The sequence below is a fragment of the Diabrotica virgifera genome, chromosome 4 (genome assembly GCF_917563875.1).
Source record: "Diabrotica virgifera virgifera chromosome 4, PGI_DIABVI_V3a".
NCBI lineage: Eukaryota > Metazoa > Arthropoda > Insecta > Coleoptera > Chrysomelidae > Diabrotica > Diabrotica virgifera.
This window is the reverse complement of record NC_065446.1, coordinates 243,907,893-243,933,483: the sequence shown is the minus strand read 5'-3', so window position 1 is coordinate 243,933,483 and position 25,591 is coordinate 243,907,893. Positions and strand designations below refer to the sequence as shown.

General features: G+C 34.1%; 3 protein-coding genes across 4 annotated transcripts in view; 1 reads left to right on the top strand and 2 right to left on the bottom strand.

The window, feature by feature from the left end:
• The first annotated feature begins 1,970 nt into the window (after positions 1 to 1,970).
• Positions 1,971 to 3,491, top strand: LOC126883832 (matrix metalloproteinase-18-like). The gene has a single exon (XM_050649507.1). The coding sequence runs from the start codon at positions 1,971 to 1,973 to the stop codon at positions 3,489 to 3,491; it is 1,521 nt and encodes a 506-aa protein (XP_050505464.1).
• A 916-nt stretch (positions 3,492 to 4,407) lies between these two features.
• On the bottom strand, positions 4,408 to 7,749 carry LOC126883831 (uncharacterized). Its single transcript, XM_050649506.1, has one exon. It carries the CDS (start codon positions 7,747 to 7,749, stop codon positions 4,408 to 4,410), a length of 3,342 nt encoding a protein of 1,113 aa, XP_050505463.1.
• A 6,331-nt stretch (positions 7,750 to 14,080) lies between these two features.
• LOC114347497 (mitotic spindle assembly checkpoint protein MAD1) overlaps positions 14,081 to 25,591 on the bottom strand; it is a 44,842-nt gene continuing 33,331 nt past the window's right edge. The window contains exon 7 of one of the 2 annotated variants that reach the window (XM_028298201.2): positions 14,081 to 14,885. In XM_028298201.2, the coding sequence (XP_028154002.1) occupies positions 14,188 to 14,885 (698 nt within the window). In that variant the 3' untranslated portion in view covers positions 14,081 to 14,187. Of the gene's footprint in view, positions 14,889 to 25,591 lie in introns of both variants that reach the window. The other variant, XM_028298194.2, reaches the window with a different exon arrangement.

Below are 25,591 nucleotides of genomic sequence, written 5' to 3'. Positions count from 1 at the left end.
TGAACGTTTATCTTCAGCAGTAAAAGAAATCCAAGATACACTTGCTATATTTAACACATATTTACACCCTTTACTCCAAAGAGTTAAAGCTTTAGAAAGTAGAAATGGCGTCGTCCATGGAAAAGGTCCAACTAGTTAACGAGCTACACAAACCTGCTCGAAAAAATTATCCAAGACGACGTACAATAGTCAAAGGCTTAGACGATTTATGGCAGATGGACTTGGCTGAAATGCGACCTCATTCTCATAACAATAGAAATTTTAAATTAATTTTAGTTGTTATTGATTGTTTTTCGAAATATCTGTGGACTCGTCCATTAAAGACAAAGACGGGTGAGGAGCTGACTCGAGCATTTTCGGATATCCTCGCACACAGCAAACGAACACCGAAAAATCTGCAGTCGGATCAGGGAACTGAATTTTACAATAACAAGTTTCAAAATTTAATGAAAAAACATAAAATAAATCACTATTCTGTTTTCACTACCATGAAAGCAGCCATGGCTGAACGCGTCATTAGAACGTTGAAATCCAAACTTTACAAGTATTTCAGCTTACACGGTACTTACAAGTGGATTGACATATTGCCCACAGTTACGGCTGAATACAACAATACAAAGCATTCAAAAACGGGGTACAAACCATCACAAGTGAACAAAACCAATGAAAAGGAGATTTTAAAAAACAAATTTACGCATTTAAAAATCGCAGGTCCCCGAAAATTTAAAGTCGGCGATATTGTACGCATCAGCAAAACCAAAATGTTATTCGACAAGGGATATGTTCCAAGTTGGACAACAGAATTATTCAAAGTTACCAAAATCAATATTACCAACCCTGCAACGTACATGCTCGAAGACATGCAAGGTGCACCGATCAAAGGAGCCTTTTACGATGAAGAGTTACAGAAAACAGCCAATCCTGATATTTACTTAGTTGAAAAAGTTTTACGTCGTAAAGGTAAAAAAAATGTACGTCAAATGGCTTGGCCTTGATGTAAAACATAATAGTTGGATCGATAATGATGCTGTCATCTAAAAAGGTGGGGGGAATTCTGAAAAATTAGCAGAAACACGTTTTTCGTTCTCAGTGTGTTGCAGTCAGTTAGCTAGTAAAAATGTATTCCCAAGATACTGAATACTCAAGCGGCAGCGAGTATGATGTCACCCTTTCACCATCATCTGAAACATCAACTGTATGTGAAGACTACGATTATGAGCTGGATGCTCTTCTAGAGAAGTATGAAGAAGCAGCTAAGAACGAGTCCCATTATCTGCTGTACACACAGTTGTTAAATGGATCATACCAACTTGGTTGTGGTCTAAGTCCAGCCAGAACATATACTCCAGCTGTAATTATGTGGAAATCGCCATGGCAGAAAATATCTTTCAGTGCCTATGAATGGGAACAATTAATTACCCAACTCAATGAGCAAAGTTTTTTCCACGAAAACGTGACCGTCTCTGATGATCCTGTTGAAATTCAGTGTGGTGAATATTGCATAATTCGACAAATAACCTACAACAGCATGAAATTCCTCGAAATAATCAAGCACGGCATTAACTTTTGTCTCTCAGAAGTGCAAGTGAACACCCTTGTGGAAGCAAATAGTGAACTTTTAACACCGTATATGTCCATGCTAGAGACTATTGAATTTCCACATTATTATTATAATACGCTTAATATTGTTCGAAATAGTTTTAGTAGTCATAATTATACGTTTTCAGACGCAATTCAAAAATTGTATACATTTACACAGGAAGGAAATACTTTACAACATATAGCGTTAGGGCAACTTATATTTTTCTGTAAAAATAGGATCGCTAATGATCTTGAAAGAATTTAATAAAGCTTGTAAAATATATCTCTGTTGTTTTATTTCATGAAAATAAATTACAAGAGGAGTATTGGCTGGTGGGGTTTATTTATATCACAGTGATGTTTTCTTATTTGAACTAGTATCATTCGAGATGCATATCAATAAAGTTGTTCTGCTCATCGCAACCAGCATAAGTTTTTGCTTAGGTGGAAATTTTACTGAGACAAATGCAGTGTCATGGCTAGAACAATATGGTTACATCACCACAAGTGAAACTGCCAGTACTGATATTACTGAAACACTAGAACAGTTTCAAGAAAGATATAATTTACCGGTAGATGGGAAATTAAATAAAGAAACGATGGAGTTAATGCAGAAACCACGATGTACACAAGGAGACAATGCTTACGCTGTAAAATCAGCATGGAAAAAATTTGATATAAAATGGTATTTTCCACAAGCAACCCCTCAAGCTTTGACAGTCACTAAAAGAGTATTTGAAATATGGGAAGAAGCATCAAAATTTAAGTTTACTTATCTGAGAATCCCAGATCCAAATCCGGATATAACTATAACAGTAGTTCCAAAACAGCACTATTTTCGATACAATTGTCAGGGTAACGACGAATGTCCTTTTAAATTTACAAGTGGTATATTAGCACATTCTTATTTTCCACCTACATCTGGGTGCATAGAAATTCATATGAATAGCAATCTAACATGGGATTTCAGTTTAAATTCTACAGCAGAAGGTCGAACAAATTTCTTTGCAGTCCTTCTCCATGAAGTTGGTCACGCTTTAGGTTTAGCACACAGTAGCGATAAGAAGGCTGTAATGTATCCCTTTTATGAAACCTTTCCTTCTCACATAACTGATGATGATAAAAGAGGCTTAGAAAAGTTATATGGACATAAAAGTAAATCTGCATCTATTCCAACTCAACCTAGGAGTAGTTCACCAACTACAACAGAAAGATCTAGGACAACCACAGCAGCTAGGACTAATAAATCAAAGCAAAATATAATAACGAATGTATGTGAATTGGAATATCCAGATTTAATATTTTTAGCGTATGCTCCATCATTTCCAACATACCGAATGTATATAGTAAGTAAGGATCTGGTATGGAAATATGACTTAAATAATGAAAAGATACCCACCAATGCTGAACAATTTATAAGATACTTTCCAAGGGGAATTACGAACGTGACACATGTTTTTCAAAGTTCCAATGGAGATATGATTGGTGTAAGCAGAAATCGTATATATGCAGCAGCATTTCCTAGCTTAAGAATTCATACAGATAACATGGTACCTGAAATCAATAACGCAAGAAGTATTAACGGTTTATTCCAAACAAATTCAGGAAAAAAATTTGTTTGTTTTGATGGTTCATTTATTGAATTTAATGATAAAGACATTATCTCAAGAGGACGCATAAGTGACGTTTTTCCAGGAATACCAAATGATATTACATCAGCATTTAATTACATCGATGGACATATATATTTCTTAAAGCACAACGTCTATTACAAGTTTAATGAATTTACAAGAAGTGTCATTGAAAAAGGTACTTTTAATTGGAATATGTTGGGGATCCCTTGTCCTGATAATGGATTAATAAAACAACTGAAATCCTTATTATCTAAAGTAAATTTATTTTATGAATAATTAATGTCTGGGGGTCCATCATCAATGGGATCTGGGGATCTGGGGATTTTGTATGGGGAAAAGGTAAATAAAAATAAAGCATATTTTACAAGAAAGTCTTTTATTCGTTATTAGTAATCGATAATCGTAATCGCAAATCGTATTCGTTTAATCGAAGTAACGTTTTGTGATTATGATCAATACAACTAAAAGGTAAGTAATTACTTTACAAGAAAGTTTTTTTACATTTTACAGGTATAAACGTACAAAATATGTTTACCGAAAATGATACAAATATACAGATCGTCTTTACCAAAAGGTTTAAATTTTATTAGCATCTTAAATATCTGAGAATCTTACTTTTTTATTACGATTCCTGTGTAAGTCCTCCTCACAATCATATCTATCCTTTAGTTCAAAGAGTACCTCACAAAAACCATTTTGACACCAGGATGATTTTTTTCTAAATATCAAATGTAAGTCTGAAGCTAAACAACTAACATGAAAATTATCAGATTTAGCTTTTAGACATTTTTGTTTTTCAGAGAAAATTATTTTAAATACCCTGTAACATGGTCGACAGAGTAGCAAATTATATTTTGGTATTTGATAATACCTAAACCATAAGCAATAGTAGTCATTAAGTGCAAAAGTTTCAAAATCCTGACACTCTATAATTGCCTGACGAAGTTCAGGTGAAATATTCAATTCTAGATCATGATTCTCAAAGTCACAAACTTTAAAATGTTCATAAGGAACGGGATTAGTTTTAATTTGCATCCATTTAATTTTACTAAATTTTTGAACTATTTCCTCCGTTAATACCCATGGTAAAGGCGATTTACTAATAAATTTTGAAATTTCATGTATGTTTTCGATAATAGAGCTTATGCATAAATTCTGTAGACTTTCCATCTTCCACATCTGAAAAATGAATTCACCTATGTGTTATACTGTAGTGGCCCCAGGGCAACGTATCAAAAGTGTTGGAGAGTAAGTGCCGTTTGTCATCAAAAGGGTTTAAGGCTATTTTAGTTTGCTCAATACTGTAAACTTCATGTAATTTAGATTGTATACAACGCTGTGTTGCATAAAAAAGTGATTTTGTTTCGGCAGTTTCACGAAAACTTTTCAAACAATTCAAATAATCATCAAAGTTAATTTTCATCTTTACAACATTCATCTTAACCCCTTTCGACTTTTTAACATCTTTCTCCCCAGCCACTTTATATGTATATTGCTTTGAACGAAGACCAACGAAGTGAGTCATGATTTTTGAGTTATTCTCATCTTTCATTAGACCTGGCACTTTTTTGTTTACTAAAGGAATATTCCAAGGATTATTTGGGGGATAATCGCTTGTATCAAATCTATGAATGTCAGGCTTAATCATTTCCTCGTATATATCATTACATTCAGTTTCATAAATCAATCCATCAGTATCAATATAAAGCAATTTATTTTGATTTAATGGGAATTTTTGTAACATATAGTCATAATGAAATTCATATATGCAGGTTTTAGAAAGTTCTAAAATTGCCATTCCAACATACAATGGTTTATTAAAAATAATTTCAGCTTTCTTTAATTCTACTGCCATTAATGATTGATCGAAAATAACGCGACTATGAAACTTCGGGCTAGCAATCAAATTTCGAGCACCTACGCGTCCCTCCCATTTATTTACTAGTTTCACCAGCCTATGCTTCCTTTGGTTCTCCATGGTCTTCCCGAATACAGCGTTGTTCATGAGCTTGTATAAGTTTTTCTCAAAGCTTGTTTTAGCTTGAGCCCTCAATTGTGTATTAAGAGCAATGTAACCTTTTAACCAAGTCATTTGCTTGAATCTCAATACCTTATGAATTTTAGTAAGAACTAATCCATGTGATATAGCCTGTTTTAGGTTCCTGTAGTGAATAACGTAGTTAGTTTTATTGTACAGAGTGGACAAGAGTTTAGATTGTTTGGAACCAGGAGGTTTGCAATGCTCTACACAAAACGGTAAATCTTTATGGTAGTCATGTAAGTTTTCTGGATAAGAGAGATCAACTTCAAGAATGTATCCCTCTTTTGCATCGTCAGGTATTGACATAACATCGATATTTGTATCATCCCAATGGAAACCTCCATAAGGGAGAGGTTCACTCATCGCCCAACCATATAGATTGTTAACATCAAGGTACATGAGATATTTAGAAGGTTTAGATGGATCGTAATTCATCATGTATTTGTTGTTAGCCTCCCCCATCCGGTTACAACACTGTGATATACCTCCACGTATACCTCGTTCATAGAATAAAAGCATATCAACATCTTGTATAGTTTCCAAGTGACATCCTGTATACTTGAGCATTGCATCCCATGTAAAACCTGGGATGGTATAGTAGTGTCCTGGATCTAATCCATATGTCTTGAAGCATGTGTCTCGAAAAGTTTCGAAAACTACAGCCAAAAGAAGTATATCTGTCTTCATGTATAAATTACTGTAATCCCAAAGAGTCTTCATGTTAAATTTCTCCCACACTAATTTAGCGTGAGCATAATTTGAATCTGATATATGCTCATCGTTCAGTTTATTGTAGAATTTTTCTTTATTTGGCAACTTTGTTTCATCCAACCGTTCAATTTTATCTAAATAATCATAAAAGAATACTCCTTTTTTAGTTAACAACTTGAACGTTTCATCATCTAAATTTGGAAATTGTTTTCTTAAAATTCCAAAATTTTCTGGCTTCAAAGTTGAAACTAAGTTATCTAATGAACTCCCCATAAATCTAAAAGTATCAATGAACCGGAATCTAATATTTGTCTTTTTATGGTAAACTGTGAAACTAATATATTTTTCTTTGTTGACTGGTAAAATGGAAATGTCGTACATTTTCGCTAAATCCTTTATTATGAAATGCGAGTCGTAACCACTCATATTGTGGAAGGCTATTGGAACCACAAATGCTTTTTTATAATTTAAATTGCACCCATTGTGTGCAAAACCTCTAAAATTGCCAGTCAAATGACAATGGTCTCTTACAATTCGATCCTTCTCCAAAAATTTTCTATTACAAATGTGACATCTCTCAGTAGCATCTTTTAAACTTACTTCAACGTTCATGGGTTGAATATTTATTAATTTTGAATGAATAAATTGAGCTAAATTGTCAATTTCATGTGAAAACCATGACATACAGTCCAAACCCACATGACTTTTGTAGAATGAAAAATTATCATCATAATTACACTTAAAATATAATCCGGCACTGTACGCTGTGTGTCTTTGATATGGATGCGTTGACGTAGTTGATGGTGTTGAGTGGGATGCGCGAAGAGGAACGAGCAGTGATTCAAAATCTGCGTATACTAGGAATGGCAATTTTTCTTTGTAAACAAAGTTTTTAAATTTGACATATGGTTCTTTGGTGAAACTTATTTTGCAGTCATCTATCTTTTCACAGTAGATGATATGAGCATCCAACTTTTCTTTTGTATAAAAATAATTAAGACATCTGTCACATATATATTTCTTTCCATTGTGTTTAGAAAGTTGTGACTTGACAAGTTTGCCTAAATCTTTTATCCAAATATAGTGAAAATGTATTAGATCTTCATCACGTCCACCACTCCATGGTCCGACGTTGTCCACTTCATTATTAAAATAATATTTATTTTGAACTATCAACAGATTGACATGTTTTTCCCGTTTTTGTTTAGTTAATCTCACAGGAAGTACCGAAAAATTGAAAAGCTCATCTTTAACATTTAACTCGAAAACATTAACGGAAATATTTTCATTATTTTTTTCAAAGAGGGAAATTTGATTTAGAGTTACTGGAAATGTAAGACCTTTTAAATTAAGGACAGTGGTGTAATGAGGATATGAAGTAGTTTTGTTAGTGTTTATGTTAACTGAATATAGGGCTGATACAATGGCCCAAGCAAAACAAGCCTGGTCGTTATTCTTAACATTGATACAAGCTCGTTTTTTGGTAACTTTAGGATGCAATTGAATATACGATGAGGCTCCTTTAGCCATTTCAAATTTATTAATGTTTATTTCTAAAGATATAATTTGATTCAGTGCCCAACCACTCTGAGATTCCTCAAATTCAGATAAATCGGTCAAAACAATATTTTTAACGTAAACTTCAAACCAATAATTTAAATCGGTAGTCACATCAATAACTTCATTTTTAGTATTAAAATATTTTCTTTCTAAATTTTCCACCTCCTCAGCTTTTTTGATAAATTCCCCACAAAATGTAGTATTTACTTTTAACATGCCCATTCTTTTTAAGTTGTATTCAATTTTCTTTTGAAATAGTTTAAAAGCATCGGCAAAAAACTGTAAAATATCTTTATGCTCTTTGTTAATAATTATTCCTGTTTGTACTCTACTTTGAAAAATTGATACTATATTTCTCCATACAACCTTTGCTTTACTTCTACGTATATTATTTAACCCACCGCCTGCAACGGAATTTAAATTTTGAAGTATAATTAAAAATCTTTTAAGGATCCCTACATTGGTTTGAAGTTTTCGTAGCGTCCCTATACTTAAATCGCCATCCTTAATAGCTAAATTGCATAAACATATATGTTTTTTAACTTGTTTTATCCAATTTTTTGTTTCTCTATCCGAACAACGCTTTTTTAAAAAAAGTAATTTTTCAGTTTCATCAAATTTTTTAATTATCTCACTACTAAGAATGGCGATTTCCTCAGAATTCATTTTTCAAAATTTTGGATATGAAAAATCTACTTACAGTTTTTTAAATTTCAATTATTTCGAATGACGCTGCAGGATTTAGCTTGCTCGACGTGCTCACCAGGCCTCTGAATACGACAGCGTACTTTTCTGTCCTCAACTGATCTATATAGGGGGCGTAGTCCTCGGTAACCCGCTTCGGTAGGAACACCACACTTTCCTCTAATTCTAGAAGCACCGATTGGCCAAATGCAGTGTTGACGATTTTACTGTTTATTATTTTATATGGTTTGTCAACTTCCAGTTGCTGTAGTTTTGTAATCGGTTTGTCTTCTTTCTTAACAACAGAAACTTTGTTTAGTTTGTTTAGATCCATCTGAAATAATTGCGAATGTAAGTTCATTTGCTACATTGCAGATTCTATTATTAAAAATTACATGATTTTGAAGTAAATTATAATAAAATTGCAACAGTGAAAATATGAAAAAAGACATTGACGTAATAAAAAGCTACGGCTACAAAATCATGTCTATATAATAGGATACATTACATACGAGTTTTAACAACTCATAATAGACGGTAAACGTGGACTAGGATACAAACGAAAGTCATAACTTAAGAATGTACACACGAATACCACGCTACGCTGTCTCTTGCAGGTCTGAGGAAAATTGCAACAGTAAATCATAAAAGATGACATTGAAATGATAAAAAACTAAAACTGAGGTAAAATTGTAACAGTAAAATATAAAATATTACAAAACATTAAACTGGTAAACATACAGAAACTACATAATCACAGTATAAGGGCTATACGGGAACGAGCACACAAAAATAAAATTTCCCCAGATCTACTGAAAAACTGGGCCTTTCACAACATCTGGCAACAGCGCCTCCCATAAGAGCCTGTGTATTAGCGTAAGATAGAAAATCAATTTTCTCCCAGATTCTGGGGAAATTTTACAAAGATTTTAAGGATGCATTACGTACGAGTTTCTACAGCTCGTAATAGAAGGTAAACGTGGACCAGGACGCAAACGCAACTCATTACGAGTTTCTACAGCTCGTAATAGAAGATAAACGTGGACCAGGACGCAAACGACACTCATACCTTAAGAATATACACATGAAGGTTTTGAAAAAAAATGATTTACCGGCTATTATGTAGATTTCAGGTCTTTAAGGTAAAATCGCAGCAGTAAAACATTGAAATGATGAAAAAGCAGAAACTACAAGATCATTATTCTATACTAATGGGATGCATTACGTACGCCTTTCTACAACTCGTAATAAACGTGGACCAGGAGGCACACGCAACTCATAACTAAATATACACACATGAGGGCTTGAAACACAAACAGCATTTACCGGTAGAAAAGCGGAAACTACAAAATCATAGTTATACAATAGGATGTTTCTACAACTCATAATAGAAGGTAAACGTGGACCAGGACGCAAACGGAACTCATTACTAGTTTCTACAGCTCGTAATAGAAGATAAACGTGGACCAGGACGCAAACCACACTCATAACTTACAAAAAATTACATAAGAATATACGCAAGAAGACTTGAAACAAAAAGCATTTACAGGTAAATAGGCTCCAGGTCTTTAAGGTAAAATTGCAACAGTAAAACACAAAAGAAGACGGAAGACTTCTGAAGTAGCAAATAATTAAATACTAAAAATATTTACTTACTTTTTTAGTTGTATTGATCACACTCACAAAACGATTACTTGGTGTAGTTCGTGACTGACAGAAACTCTATGAAATGGCTATCCCCGATTTCAGTTTAAATAGTAGCTACTCCGGAAATGCCTCGTGAACACATTCACGTTTTAATTGCATCTTTTAACTAGTAATTTGCAAACGATTAAAAAACATTTGCACTTAATTCGTGGGAACGACATGTGCATAATATTTATAGAATTTGTACATCCTTTAACTAGTAATTTGCAAACCATTGGAATGTGGATGTATCCGGTTCACTCGTGGGAACGACATATAATATTTATAGTTGGTGCATTAACGTATGACATCATTGGAATGTGGATGTATCCGGTTCACTCGTGGGAACGACATATAATATTTATAGTTGGTGCATTAACGTATGACATCATTGGAATGTGGATGTATCCGGTTCACTCGTGGGAACGACATATAATATTTATAGTTACTGTCAGCGTATTTCCCGCGGTTCACTCATTTCGCCACACGTGCATTAACGTATGACATCATTGGAATGTGGATGTATCCGGTTCACTCGTGGGAACGACATATATAGTTGCCGTTGCGTCCACATTGCAATATATTTTTATTACTTGGAGGTACTCACGTATTTTTCTTTGAATTCTAAAAGCACATTGTAGAATGCAGGCGGGGTGCATTCGTTTGTATGAAATTATAATACTAAAAAATCGTTGCTTTTTGCCGACACCGTATCTACATTGCCTAATTTTGTTACATAACGCCATTTTTACCGCCCCCGGAGGCCCCACCCTATGGGATTCTTCTTCAGAGGCCTCAACGCCGCTGGCCGCCAACACGAATTCTCACCCCCTACAGGGTGCGACAGGGTGTACTTCTTAGGGTTCTTTTATAACGATAGGGTTCTTCTTCAGAGGCCCCAACGCCGCTGGCCGCCAACACGTCTACTTCTCACCCCTATGACGACAGGGTGTACTTCTTAGGGTTCTTTTATAGGGTTCTTCTTCAGAGGCCTCAACGCCGCTGGCCGCCAACACGTCTACTTCTCACCCCCTATGACGACAGGGTGTACTTCTTAACGACAGGGTTCTTTTATAACGACAGGGTGTACTTCTTGCACCAGAGGCTACGGCCTCAACGCCATCCTAGCCATCAAGCTGGCCGCCATCTTGGATCTTGGATCTCAGATTCCCATATCTCTACTACTCTTATATTAGTCACTATTTTCCCCCTAACTCGGAAAATATCGACCGCACGAAAAAATTTGGAAGAAATGTAGGAAATAGCGATTGCAACAATTTACGAGTCCTTACCATTTTTCTCTCGAAGAGTTTAAAGTGGCCGAGCGGGTTAGTAAGTCAATTTCATTTAAGTAAATACGGTTGCAATATCTCCAAACAAAATATACAATCATCAGAAGAGACTGTAATTAACGAAAATAACTACCTAATTTTGTATCGAGATTATGAGGCAAATAAGAAATTTACAATATCTAAAATCACCCAGTGAATATTTTTCTCGTTAAATAAATTTTTTATTAAATAAATAATATTATTATATATATTATATAAAATTATTAAATAAACTTTAGAATATTCAATGATTTGTTTCAAGAATTCAAATTAAAAGACAAATTACAACCACAATTATTCTTGCTAATTTAAAAACGAGTTTTTAGAAAGTAATACATAGGTACACTCGAATAATTATATTAAAGATTGCCATTGTTATCGTTGAATGAGAACTCAAATTTAAATGCATCAAAAGAAATAAATAATTTTTATTATAATCCATTCGACCCGACCGACCCCAAATTCCGATAACCAAAGCTACCTGAATACGTCTCATCGTTGTCTCAGGTAAATTCAATCTCGTACCTAGAAAGCTGCTAACGCCATCTATTTCTAAAACCACTGGTGTCGTACATAAATGCTCATTTAGTTTCGTATCTTCCAGTATATTTATCAGTCAACGATATAAGTATTATTATAATAAAAACTATCGATATTACGTGCGAAAATTGCCAAAAATGGCAAAATTTCAATCAAAAATTAGGTCGAAAAAAATGTAATCTCAAAGTTCAAAATCGGTATACGTTAAAAAAATGCATTTTCTCGGCTTCCCATGGAGCAATTTTCTTCATTCTTTTTTTGTTCCCAAGTAACTCGAGTAGAGCCATCTAACTAACGCATTATTAAATGTCAAACTTGCTTTTATTTTGTTATAATAGATTAATTTATTTATAAGAAAAGAGAACTACATATTTTTCCAGTTGTACTTTTTTTTAGATAAATTTATTACAAGTGTACCTTTTAACGTTAAAAACACAAATATTCTCATTTAAAAGCTGTATCATTATTAAAACAAACTTTTTTAAACAAATTAAAAATTTTTGTTATACTTAATAAATTAATTTATTATAACAAAACAAAAGCCACTTTGACATTTAATAATGCATTAGTTAGATGGCTCTACTCGAGTTACTTGGGAACAAAAAAAGAATGTGTGTGTACTTTGTACGCACGTAAGAAGTTATACTTCTATTATATGATTTCAACGAAATAAATATACTTTCAACAGGTTATTTGTATTTAAAGATTAAACTAATTTTTACTTACTACTTTCCAAAAATTTTTATTAAAACAATAATAAAATAAAAAAAAGTTAGATAACACACGGAATCGAACCGGCGACTTCTCGATCTCCGGTCGAACGTGCTACCACCGAGCTAAACTACCTTTGCTTTGACAGCTTACAAGATTTCTCATACATACTGACAAATAATTTAATAGGCCAAGAAGTGAGGTCTAAAAATACTTTAAATTTAAAGTAAATATACTTACTATTATTATAAAATATTTTATTCCCGAGGAAGACAAATCCAAAGACACAAAAATTATAATAAATAATATATTTACTAAAAACACTAATATATTCTTTTAATTATTTATTTGCGCTGATACATACATAATTTGAAAGATTAGCAATGAACTATATACTGTCTGTCTGCGCATGCGCCAGGCAAGTATAAAATTTCACCCTCGATCGTAAAGAAGTATAACTTCAAAAATTGCTCCATGGGAAGCTGAGAAAATGTATTTTTTTAGACGTATACCGATTTTGAACTTTGAGATTACATTTTCTCCAACCTAATTTTTGATTGGAATTTTGCTATTTTTGGCAATTTTCACTCGTAATATCGATAGTTTTTATTATAATAATATAATGTTATGAGTATTTTAAAGATACGAAAATTGGTGTGGAGATAGAGGACAAAAATATAAAGGTGATGGTTCGAAAATTATGATCCTATTGTTTATATCTTTGCCGTAAATGCCGGTCAGACCGGTTGTATCTTAGGAACCACTCATTACAATTAAACGTTTTTTCTTTTAAAAGAAGCGTTCTGTTGCGTTTTTTCAAATACCGTTTTCATGATTTAATTTAATTTAATATTTCCCGAGATATTCTAATTGTTTATAAGCCAACAAATTGTTTATAATTTTAAAATATTCCTGAGGCTTAAATAGTCCAATTTAAATTCTGTAAAGTACATTAGATAAGTAATACAAAAATCACAGTTAATCTTCTGTATCATAATTTTTGTTGTTATTATAGCGACCGTAAATTTTTAATTAATAATTCAATTGTTGTTAAACTTTTCATTCAATTTCCATCGGCTTCTGGAATTATAATCTATACCAAAAGAGCTTTTATATTACCAAAGTATTTAATTATTGATAAACAATTACTTATCTAAAATTTTAGTAGAAAATTGAAGATTTTGTTGGAAAAACCAGCATGTTCCGGGGAAAATTTTCGTCGAAGTAAATCGGGAAAAACACGTCTCTATGCAGAATTTAATTACGGTGAATTTTTATATCAGTGTTTTTGGTGTAAAGTTAAAATCTTTGGAGTTATAGAGCAAAAATTGAAAAAAAAAACATGATTTTCGGGCGCCATTTTGTTTTTAAAAAAAATTAGCACACTATCTGCGGACTTTGCATACCTATATTATTAATATATACAATCATAAGGTTCCATTCCAGCAATAAAATTGCTGGTAAATAACTTTTCCTTGTATTTTGCTAATTAGCCCAGAGTATCTGGTGACTAGATCGCATCAGATAACATGAGCCATGCCACTCGCCATTTGATTGTAAAAAAAAGAAAAATGAAGGAAAGAAACTAAAACAAGTTGTAATACAATTATCATCAGTATATTGATACAAAAACTTGACAATGTAAATAACCTATTCGATAATTATATTTACTAAAGCTTAAAAATTGAAAATGTCCTTATTTCACTAACTATTCGTCTAATTCTGTCTCATAACTCTTAGTTGTCATCGTTTTGTTTTGGAACAAGTCCATTGTAAGAGCACTAAGGAAAACAGGAATTGATTTCTGATGCCTCAAATGCAAATTAATCATTTTGTCGAGCGTAGCACTGAATTCATTCTCCAACAGATTTAAATCTCCATCTTTGTTCACTTGGAAACAAAGTAGATCATCTGCTTGTTCAGCGTACAGACTTGTCAATTTATACAAAGAATTTTGCGTCCTATCGATCTTGTAACCGAGCAGCATATATATAACATTTCTGAATTCCTGCATTTGGGATTTAAAATATTCTTTTAAGAGTTGATTCTGGTTCTCTTGCGATTGCAACTGTTCCTTCAATTGGGTAATCTCTTTTCCCGTTAGGGTGATGTCGCCCAGTTTACTGCATTCGATTCCTTCTTCCATATTTTTTATTTTTCTCTTCAAATTTCCGATTTCTTGTTGTAGTTTCTCCACTTGTTTTCCTCGCTGTACTAGACATTCGCTAAGAGGATTGTTGGATGGGTGGAGTATTTTTCCATCACTTCTAGTATCCTCACCTTCCATATATGATTCTAGCTGTATCTCCAGCTGATCCTTACGCTGCCGTAACTTATCATTTTCCAATTTAAGGTGATGGACTTCGTCTTTTAACCTTGCCATTTGCTCTGCTCGAATAGGCAAAACTTCTGAAAAAGATAATACTTAATCGAATTACTGCATAATTTTAAAGTATTGATAAACAAGTAAAATTAATGTTCCACAAGAAGTATCGAAAGAAGTGAAAACACTTAGACAGATCTGGGCCCTGATTCTAATTCAAATTTCGACTCAAAACAAGATGCAATCAATATGGCGACGTTGAAATGCGACTGTGCGAGCCTTGTGGATTTTAGTTGAACTAACGAAATGATGTCATAAAAATAGCGACTTATCGAAATTAATAGCGACTCCAAAAAAGTGGTTGATATGTTTCTTTTCATGAGCATTTTTCAGTGCGTCACAAATGATAGAAAAAATGGTAAGTCCGTGATAATACACATTTATGACATTTATTCTAACATGATATTTTAGTTAAATCTGACAGTTGTCACATTTTATTTGCAATTTGGCATAAAACAAATCAATTGTGTTTATTGCATTTATAAAATGGTATTTTCTTTGATTTGTATAGTCTTATAAATTGTACAGATTATATTCGTAGATATATTATATAATTAGTAAATAATTTTTTTTCGATTATAGCGCCATCTATTGACAACTAGCATAAATGTTATAAATGTCACCGACGAAATGTAATCACCGACGTGCGTTTTTTTGTCACATACAATTTAATGCGTTAGAAAGAAATCGAAAAACTGTGACGCACTGAAAGATCCTCATGAGAAAAAGCATATTATAATTTCGAGTCGCAATTATTGTGACACGGACATGAATGAATGGCCGAAAGCGAGGTTAGGTTTAGTTTAGGAGATGTGTTTTGTTTGTTTCTTGCAAGGAAAACTAAAGCAAAAGGTATTAATATGGCTGGGTTTTATGGAAATTTGCTGGTTTTGGAGGAATTAGATAGAATAGTATTAAATTAGAAATATAACAATTGAGAATGTTCAAAACGTGAATTATTATCAACTCAATGAAAGATGTAAGGTAATAATCTGGGAAAATTAATATAAAACAAGGAAAATTATGTACCAGCTATTTTATTGCTGGACATGCTGGAATCAAATCTTAAGATTTCAAATATTAGTAATATAGATATACAAAGTCCGCAGAAAGTGTGCTATTTGGTTTATAAACAAATTAGCGCTCCGAAATCTTTTTTTCAATTATTGCTCTGTAACTCAGGAGATTTTAACGTTAAACCAAAAACAGTCTCATAAAAATTCACTGTAATTTAATTCGACACAGATATTTTTTTTTCGATTTCCTTCGGCGGAAATTTTCCTCGGAAAATTCGGGTTTTCCAAACACAATCTTTAATTTTCAACTAAAATTTTAGGGAAGTAATTATTTATCAATAATTAAATAACTTGGTGACATAAATCTTTTTTGTTATGAGTGTCTTGAAGATATGAAAATTTGTATGTACAAAGAGGACCGGAATAAAAAGGTAATGGTTCAAAGATTGAAATCCTATTGTTTATAACTCTGTCGCAAATGGCGGTCGAATTTGACCGGTTATACCTGGAACCACTCAATTGGATTTTTTTTCTTCGAAGAAGAAGCCGTGCCCTTTTCAACAGCGTTAACTTAATTTAATTTGATATTTTCTGAGGGGTTCTATTTGTTTATAAGCCAAAAAATTGTTTCTTTATAACATTCCTGAGACCGCTCAAATAGTCCAATTTCAATTCTGTGAAGTACGTTGAATAGGTATATTATGTAGTGCTTTTTTACACGAAAATCATAGTTATTTTGGTGTATCATAATCTGTCTGGTTATTATTTCGACCGAAATTTTTTAATTAACATTTTAATTATTGCTAAACTATTGCTTAGATTGTCGCCGGCCTCCCGATATATAATCTACTATAAAAAATCTTTCATGTCACCAATTTATTTAATTATTGATAGATAATTATTTTCCTAAAATTTTAATTGAAAATTGCAGATTTTTTTGGGAAAACTCGGATTTTCCGAGTAAAATTTTTGTTGAAGGAAATCGAAAAAAAAAACTTTGTGCAGAACTAAATTGAGGTAAATTTTTATTTCAGTGTTTTTGGTTTAAAGGAAAAATCTTAGGAGTTACAGAGCACTAATTGAAAAAAAAAAGAAGATTTAGGAGTGCTAATTTGTTTATAAAATTAATAACACACTTTCTGCGGAATTGTCATACCCCATAATATGCAATCTTAAGATTCGATTTTAGCAATAAAATAGCTGGTAAATAACTTTTCCCAAAATGACATTTTTTCGATAATTTGCCCAGACTATCAACACACGTTGCGGTGGTTGCATAGCCAATAAATCCAATAAACAGGAGGACCAACCCAAATTCTGAGCAGTGTCAAAATGATAACGTTAATATCCCCAGTTGGAACTAATATCGAAATGAATAAGAATCGCTATAAATTGCGACTGTCATGGCGGACTCAAAATTAAATTGCAACATCGAAATGAATTAGAATCAGGCCCCTGAAGAAAAACATCTTTTATATTGAACAATTTCTTTATTTTCACTATGTAGCAAGTTTAAAGATACTAAGACTTTCTCTTAACCCATTATGGACCAGCCTTGATTGTGTGAGACATTCAACTGTATCCTTTTATAATACTTGCAGTGCCGAATGTCGTCTTTATCTTTATACAGAGATACCATCACGTTTTCCCTCCATGCGTTGGTCATTTTCTTTCTCATACATTCTACACATCCTTTACCACACACATCAACCCTTATTCTCCTAGCGCCTTCCAAGCATTCCATTAGATCCTACTGATCCGATCCGTTTTATCACATGACCTACTCTAGGTATACTCATAGACATTGATAAAACAACATTCTCAACCATCACCCAACAGCTCAATGTCAGAAATGTCCCACTGGCCGAGTGGATATTCAGTGCTCTCCAATAGAGCAATAAGCATAAATGTAGAAGACGTTTCGGTTAGAGATATGGTTATAAGGGGATGTCCATCACTCCTCTGGAACACAGTTTTGGATATAGTATGGTATAGTTAGACCCAAACCCAGACATCCAAAGTGAAAGTTATCCTCCAACACCAAATTGTTCTATATGGTCCACATAATGTGCAGAAAAAAGTCACACCATTTTGAGCGTCGGATTTGGGGGGGAGAGAAGGGAGAAATCTGCAAATTCATAGTTTATTAAGTTTTTCGTCAATATTTCTAAAACTAAGCGGTTTAGCATGAACAACCCTCTATACAAAATTGTTCTACATTAAATTTGAAATAAAAAAGGCGCTATGCATAATCTTTCTAAAATGAATGGTTCCAAAGTTATGGAGGTACTATAGTATAATTGGTCCAAAAAAAGGCCTAACCCAAACATCCAAAGTAAAAGTTTTCCTTCAACACCAAATTGTTCTATATGGTCCACATATTGTTCAGTAAAAAGTTACAGCATTTTGAGCGTCCGGTTTGGAGGGGGGGGGGAGAAGTCGGTAAATTAGTAGTTTTTTTATGTTTTTCGTCAATATTATTAAAACTATGCTTTAGCGTAAGGAATGTTCTATAGAAACATGTTCTACATAAAATTTAAAACAAAATAGGTTCTATACATAATTGTTATAAAATCAACGGTTCCAGAGTTACGGAGGGTGAAAAGTGGAGGTTTTCGATACTTTTTATATTTACCGATTTCTCCCCCTCTCCCCCCAAACCCGACGCTCAAAATGGTGTGACTTTTTTCTGAACATTATGTGGACCATATAGAACAATTTGGTGTTGAAGGATAACTTTCACTTTGGATGTCTGGGTTTTTGGTATAGTTATATCATAAATATTGCCCAAAAAATATAAAAAGTATCGAAAACCTCACTTTTAACCCTCCGTAACTCTGGAACCGTTGATTTTATAACAATTATGTATACAACATTTTTTGTTTTAAATTTCATGTAGAACATTTTTGTATATAACATTGTTTACGCTAAAGCATAGTTTTAGAAATATTGACGAAAAACTTAAAAAAACGACTAATTTACCGGCTTCTCTCCCATTCCCCTCCCAAACCGGACGCTCAAAATGGTGTAACTTTTTACTGAACAATATGTGGACCATATAGAACATTTTGGTGTTGAAGGAAAACTTTTACTTTGTATGTTTGGGTTAGGCCTTTTTTTGGACCAGTTATACTATACTACCTCCGTAACTTTGGAACCATTCATTTTAGAAAGATTATGCTTAGGGCCTTTTTTATTTCAAATTTAATGTAGAACAATTTTGTATAGAGGGTTGTTCATGCTAAACCGCATAGTTTTAGAAATATTGGCGAAAAACTTAAAAAACTACGAATTTATCAATTTCTCCCCCCTCTCCCCCCCAAACCCGAAGCCCAAAATGGTGTGACTTTTTTCTGGACATTGTGTGGACCATATAGAACAATTTGGTGTTGAAGGATAACTTTCACTTTGGATGTCTGGGTTATGCCATCTTTTGGAGCAACTATACTATACTAATACCCTGGTCGACCAATTCACAGAACAGTTTCTACATAATAGCCTATGCAGACGTCTTATAAAGTATGTGAGAGATTACAAGTTGCTTTCAGATTAATAGAAACATGGTCTATAAATCCAAAAAAGACAGATGAGGTCCTCTACACCACAAAATGAAGGATCACGAGCTTAATGCCCCTAAGGATTCTAAATTGCAGTCTAAACTTCTTTGAAGAATTGAAATACCTTGGTATTACCCTTGAAGGAAGTTAACATGTAACTCTCACTTAGCTAGTAGAGCTAAAAGAGCATATATTGCCTATGAACAGTCTTGGCGAACGGTCGGACGAACTTGGGGCCTTTCGTCCAGGGTGATCGCCTGGATCTGCACTACTGTCATTAGGCCAATGCTAACTTACGGAGCTATTGCTTGGGTACCAGAAGTGCTACATAATTCAGTTAATTTGTACTCTACGATCTCCCTAGTGGGAAAGTTTTGGGGTAGTTCTGATTTCTTCCTTTATATATGTATTTTGGGATGCTGAATCCGAATATGAGGTTTGCGGACAAAATTTCTTGACGGAACATTGAAAATCGCGAAAAAATTTCTGCTTTTCCCGCTCTTTTGCTCAAATCTCGAAAAATTTAAACTTTTAGTAAATGGTCTGTTAACAGAAATTAAAGTACTTAAAATTCTCTACAAATATCACTATTTACTTTTTTTCAGACGAACCGTTCGGTCTAAAGTGCAAGTTAAAAATTGCCAATTTTTAACGGTCTCAGCAAAACCCACTTTTTACATTCCAAAACTTTATTTTTTATTACATTTGATAAATTTCTCCTAGTTTTTTTTATGTTTATTAGGCAATCTGTAATAACATATAACAATAGGCACATTTTATCTGAGAAATAATGACATGAAGATATTGTGACCAGCGCCACACATCTCTATGGAGATAATATTAAATTACTGTATTACATATATTAACTTAGCTACTGTAACAATATTAATGTCTGTACGGTAAATCTAATGGTGTTTGTCTCTTTAACCGTTTTGTTTCCTGACTGTTGTCTAACAAATTAATTGCAAGCACATTCGCGTGGCTTTCAAGACGTACGATGTATTTTGCACTTAACTCCACTATCACTTCACTGACGGTTTTGGTTTCCAGATCATTGTAAATATCCCAGTTAGTAACAAACCACGGAGCATCGATTATTGAACGTAACACCTTGGACTGGAATCTCTCAATTATGGATACATTCGACTTGGATGTTGTTCCCCAGAGCTGCAGACCATATGCCCAGACTGATTTGAATATTGTGTTGTAGACTAGCAGTTTATTTCTTATCGCGAGCTTAGACTTACGCCCTAGAAGCCAATAATGCTTACTAAATTTTATGCCCAGTTGTTTCCGTTTGTTCCATATATGGGTTCTCCAGGTTAATCCCCTGTCCAAGTGCATGCCCAGATATTTTACAGAGGTAACTGAGGGAATTACCTTATTTATTGTTACTGTAGGTGATTCACCGTGACATTTTGTAAAAACAATATGGTTTGATTTTTGTTCATTCAATTTAATTCTCCAATTTTGTGCCCATGTATTTATTTGATTTAATATTCTCTGGAGTTTTGCAGCAGCTTCGACGGGATTTTTGTGTACTGCTAGGATTGCAGTATCGTCTGCAAAGGTGGTGGTCGTTATATCACGATTTGTGGGTAAGTCGGCTGTGTAAATCAGATACAGTTGTGGTCCCAGAACACTTCCTTGCGGTACCCCTGATCTGATGGGATATAGTTTTGTATAGGCTGACTCAAACTTCACTCGAAAGTATCTTTCTGATAAATACGACTTAAGGAGTGTATATAGTTCCTCTGGTAAGTTCTTTTTCAGTTTATACAACAGTCCTTGATGCCAAACTTTATCAAAAGCCTGGCTAACATCGAGGAATGCTGCTGAACAGTAACTTTTTTCTTCAAATGTTTTATTTATAACGTTGACCACTCTGTGAACTTGTTCAACGGTGCCATGCTCTTTCCTAAAGCCAAATTGGTGGTCGGGTATCATATTTCTGTCTGTTAGTATTTGTAGAAGTCTTTTTTCTATTATTTTTTCCATTATCTTAGACATTACTGGCATTAAACTAATTGGTCGATATGAAGTGGGCTCATTTGGAGGTTTTCCTGATTTTTGTATAAGAATAATTTCCGCAATTTTCCATTGCATTGGGAAGTGTTTTAGCCTTAGTACCGCATTACACAATTGAGTTAGCATTTTAATTGCTTTGGTAGGTAGATTTTTAATTACCTCGCCTGTGATTAAGTCATAGCCAGGTGCTTTCTTTTTTATTAGATTATTGTTGATTATGTTTTGAACTTCTTTGGGTGAAGCGTGTAGTGTGTTTTCTCCTGTCGGGGTTTGGTTCTGTAGGAAATTGTAGATTTCTTGATCGTTATTTGTTGCAGCAGCTGGTATAGGTTTGAAAACTTCTTCTAGGTATTCGCCGAAAGTTTCTGCCTTTTCATTGTTTGTTCTGGCCCATGTTCCGTTGGATTTTCTAATTGGTGGGATATGACGATGTTGCTGTTTTAATTTTTTTGTAGCCTTCCATAACGCATAATCGCTGGCATCTGACGGCGTTAAATTTTCTAGGTATTCTTGAACGCTGTTATTTTTTAATTGTTTTAGTAGTTCCTTCAATTGTCGTGCTGCTCTATTGAGCCTTAACTTGTCATCTGGATGTCTAGTTTGCTTCCAAGTTCTACTCAGATACCTTTTTTCAATTATTTTTTCTCTGACATTGATTGGACAATTAATTTTTTGTTTTGCTTTTGTTGGTGAAGGTGTTGATTTCCATGCAGCTTCCTGAATCGTTGTTGTGTAATTTTGGATTTCTTTTTCTAGTTCTTCTGGTGACTTTAGTGATACGTTTAGTTCAATATTTGCTTCAACCCTTTCTCTGAAAGCTTGCCAGTTGGTTTTGTAATTGTGCAACTTGGACAGAGGCTCTGTTTCTTTAATTCCTGAATGTACAGTTGCTACTACAGGAGTATGATCAGACTCTATATCAAAATTTGATTCGATACTTAGATATCCCCTTGAGAACCCTTTTGTAACAAAGAAATCTAAAGAGTCGGGAACTTTCTGCGGGTCTGATGGCCAGTATGTAGGCTGATACGTAGACAAATGGTCCAAGTGTTGTTCTGATATGATTTGATATAGTACCCTGCCTCTTCCAGGAGCGCACAGTCTTGAACCCCAACTAGTATGTTTGGCGTTATAGTCTCCACCTGCCAGGAAACGGTTACCAAGTTGGTTAAAGAGATTACTTAAAGAATTTTTGTTAGCTCTATAATTTGGTGGGCAGTATACAGCAGCTATCGAGATTGGTCCGATCCAATCTTCTATTTCAATGGAGACTACTTGTAGATCTGGTTGTTCAATCTTGTGTAAAATATGGTGTTTTATACCCTTTCTAATGATTATAGCTGCTCCAGCACTGGCTCTTCTTGCTGCGTCTGGATGGGCAGCATTGTAAATTAAATAGTTGGATATTCTAAAACTATTTTCTGATGTTGTGAGATTTAGATATTAGAATTATATCTAGATTGTGAAATTTTAAAAATGCCTCAATTTCATTCTTCCGATTTATGATCCCATTGGCGTTCCATAAAGCTATTTTAAATATTTGAGCCATTAATTGTTGGATTTAGTGTTTTGCTGTACTAGATCTCTCAAATGTCTTATTTCCTTGGTTAGTTCAAGGATTGCTTGCTGTTGCTTTTCTATTTGTTGTTGAAGTTGAACGTTTTGTTGCAGGGGATAATTATTTTGCTGTAAAAGAAACGTGGTGAATTGATTGTTTGTTGACTGCGGTAATAACTAGTTTTCTGTACAAATAATAAATATTAGTTCATATTATGATATGTCTCTTGTGACAGCTTCCATGAATTCATTCCATCCTAAGAGGCCGGGAATGTCTGTTTTTCCCTTAGAGCCATAGAAGATCAGGCACAGATGGAGTTACAGTTTCAGTTGGTGTGAACATTCCCTTCGGATCTGTGCAATACAAGAAATGCCACCCATGACGTGAAAAGTGTGGTATCCGTCGATTGTATGTACGTTAAAATCAGTGTTATCGTACACGTGTTGTGTAAAGTACGGCAGGTCAATTTTCTGCGGATCGCCTGCGATTGCTGACACTTTCAGACAAGCAACGCGCATGCTTAAAGTCTTGTAGCGGCAGTAAGGCCCAGATAATTCGTCTCACCATTCCTTGCAGGGTTGGCCGTTTTCTCTACAAAAAGTACGGCTCAAGAAAATAGGTTGATGTAGTTTCCTCTTTGGGGTTTTCTTTATCCTATACAGAAGCTGTTCGCCTGGAAGTGTCAGTATTCGTAGGCGATCCGCAGAAAATTGACCTGCCGTGCTTTACACAGCAGGTGTACGATAAGGCTGATTTTAACGTACCTACATACAATCGACGGATACCACACTTTTCACGTCATAGGTGGCATTTCTTGTATTGCACCAAAACATGCAGTAGCTCCTAACCAATCCATTCCTCGGTTAAAAACGAAACCCGCGCCTGAGGTTTATGGAAGTCAGGGAGCTTTTCAACTAATTCATTTTAAAAGGACAAAACCTCAAGGTTTATCAGAAATCAAGATAACAGATCTGAAGGAAATGTTCACACCAACTGAAACTATGACTCCATCTGTGCCTGATCTTCTGTGGCTCTAAGGGAAAAGCAGACATTTCCGGCCTCTTAGGATGGAATAGATTCATGGAAGCTGTCACAAGAGACATACCATATGAACTAACATTTATTATTTGTGCAGAAAACTAGGAGAAATTTATCAAATGACAGCATTCTAATAAAAAATAAAGTTTTGAAATGTAAAAAGTGGGTTTGGCCGAGACCGTTAAAAATTGGCAATTTCCAATTTGCATTTTAGACCAAACGGTTCGTCTGAAAAAAAAAAAGTAAATACTGATATTTGCAGAGAATTTTAAGTACTTTAATTTCTGTTAACAGACCATTTACTGAAAGTTAAGATTTTTCGAGATGTAAGCAAAAAATCGAGAAAAAGCAGAAATTTTACGATTTTTTCGATATTCCGTCACGAAATTTTGTCTGCAAACCTCATATTCGGATTCAGCAGCCCAAAATACATATATAATGGAAGAAATCAGAACTACCCCAAAACTTTCCTTGTCAAACCACAATTTTATTGAATTAACAGGCAACAGCGATCAACAAACTGAACCATATTCAGCGGGTGGCTTACTTAAATATAACAGGGTGCCATGAAAACAACACCAACTGTCGCAATGGAGTTGCTGATTGGCATCACCCCTCTAGCCATATATATCAAAGAGGTGAGGTTGATGACGATGATGCGCTTGCGCTCAGCGAATGCAAACCTTGATAATATAGGAATGGGACAACTGAGAGAGTTTTCTTCGACATACCCTACAAAATGGAAACAAGACAACATATGGAGTCAAAGGTGGTAAATTTGTATTGCATATACATTGATGGCTCCAAAATGTAAGAATGCTCAGGATGCGGGATATACTCCAGGGCCCTGATTCTAATTCAAAATTCAACTCAAAACAAGTCGTAAACAATATGGCGACGTTGAAATGCGACTGTGCGAGCCTTGTGGATTTTAGTTGAACTAACGAAATGAAGTCACAAAATAGCGACTTATCGAAATTAATTGCGACTCCAAAAAAGTGGTTGATATTATAATTTCGAGTCGAAATTATTGTGACACGGGCATGAATGAATGGCCTAAAGCGAGGTTAGGTTTAGTTTAGGAGATGTGTTTTGTTGTTTCTTGCAAGGAAAACTAAAGCAAAAGGTATTAATATGGCTGGGTTTTATGGAAATTTGCTGGTTTTGGAAGAATTAGAATAGTATTAAATTAGAAATATTAGAATATATTAGAAATATATTAAGAATGTTCACAACGTGAATTATCAACTCAATGAAAGATGTAAGGTAATAATCTGGGAAAATTAGTATAAATCAAGGAACATTATGTACCAGCTATTTTATTGCTGGACATTGGACATACTGGAATCAAATGGTAAGATTTCATATATTAGTAATATAGCTATGCAAAGTCCGTAGAAAGTGTGTATTTGGTTTATAAACAAATTAGCGCTCCGAAATATTTTTTTCAATTATTCCTCTGTAACTCAGAAGATTTTAACGTTAAACCAAAAACACTCACATAAAAATTCACTGTAATTTAATTCTGCACA

Excerpts from the sequence above, each read along its gene's own strand:
- LOC126883831 (XM_050649506.1), bottom strand. The coding sequence starts at position 7,749 with ATGGGCATGTTAAAAGTAAATACTACATTTTGTGGGGAATTTATCAAA.
- LOC126883832 (XM_050649507.1), top strand. The coding sequence starts at position 1,971 with ATGCATATCAATAAAGTTGTTCTGCTCATCGCAACCAGCATAAGTTTT.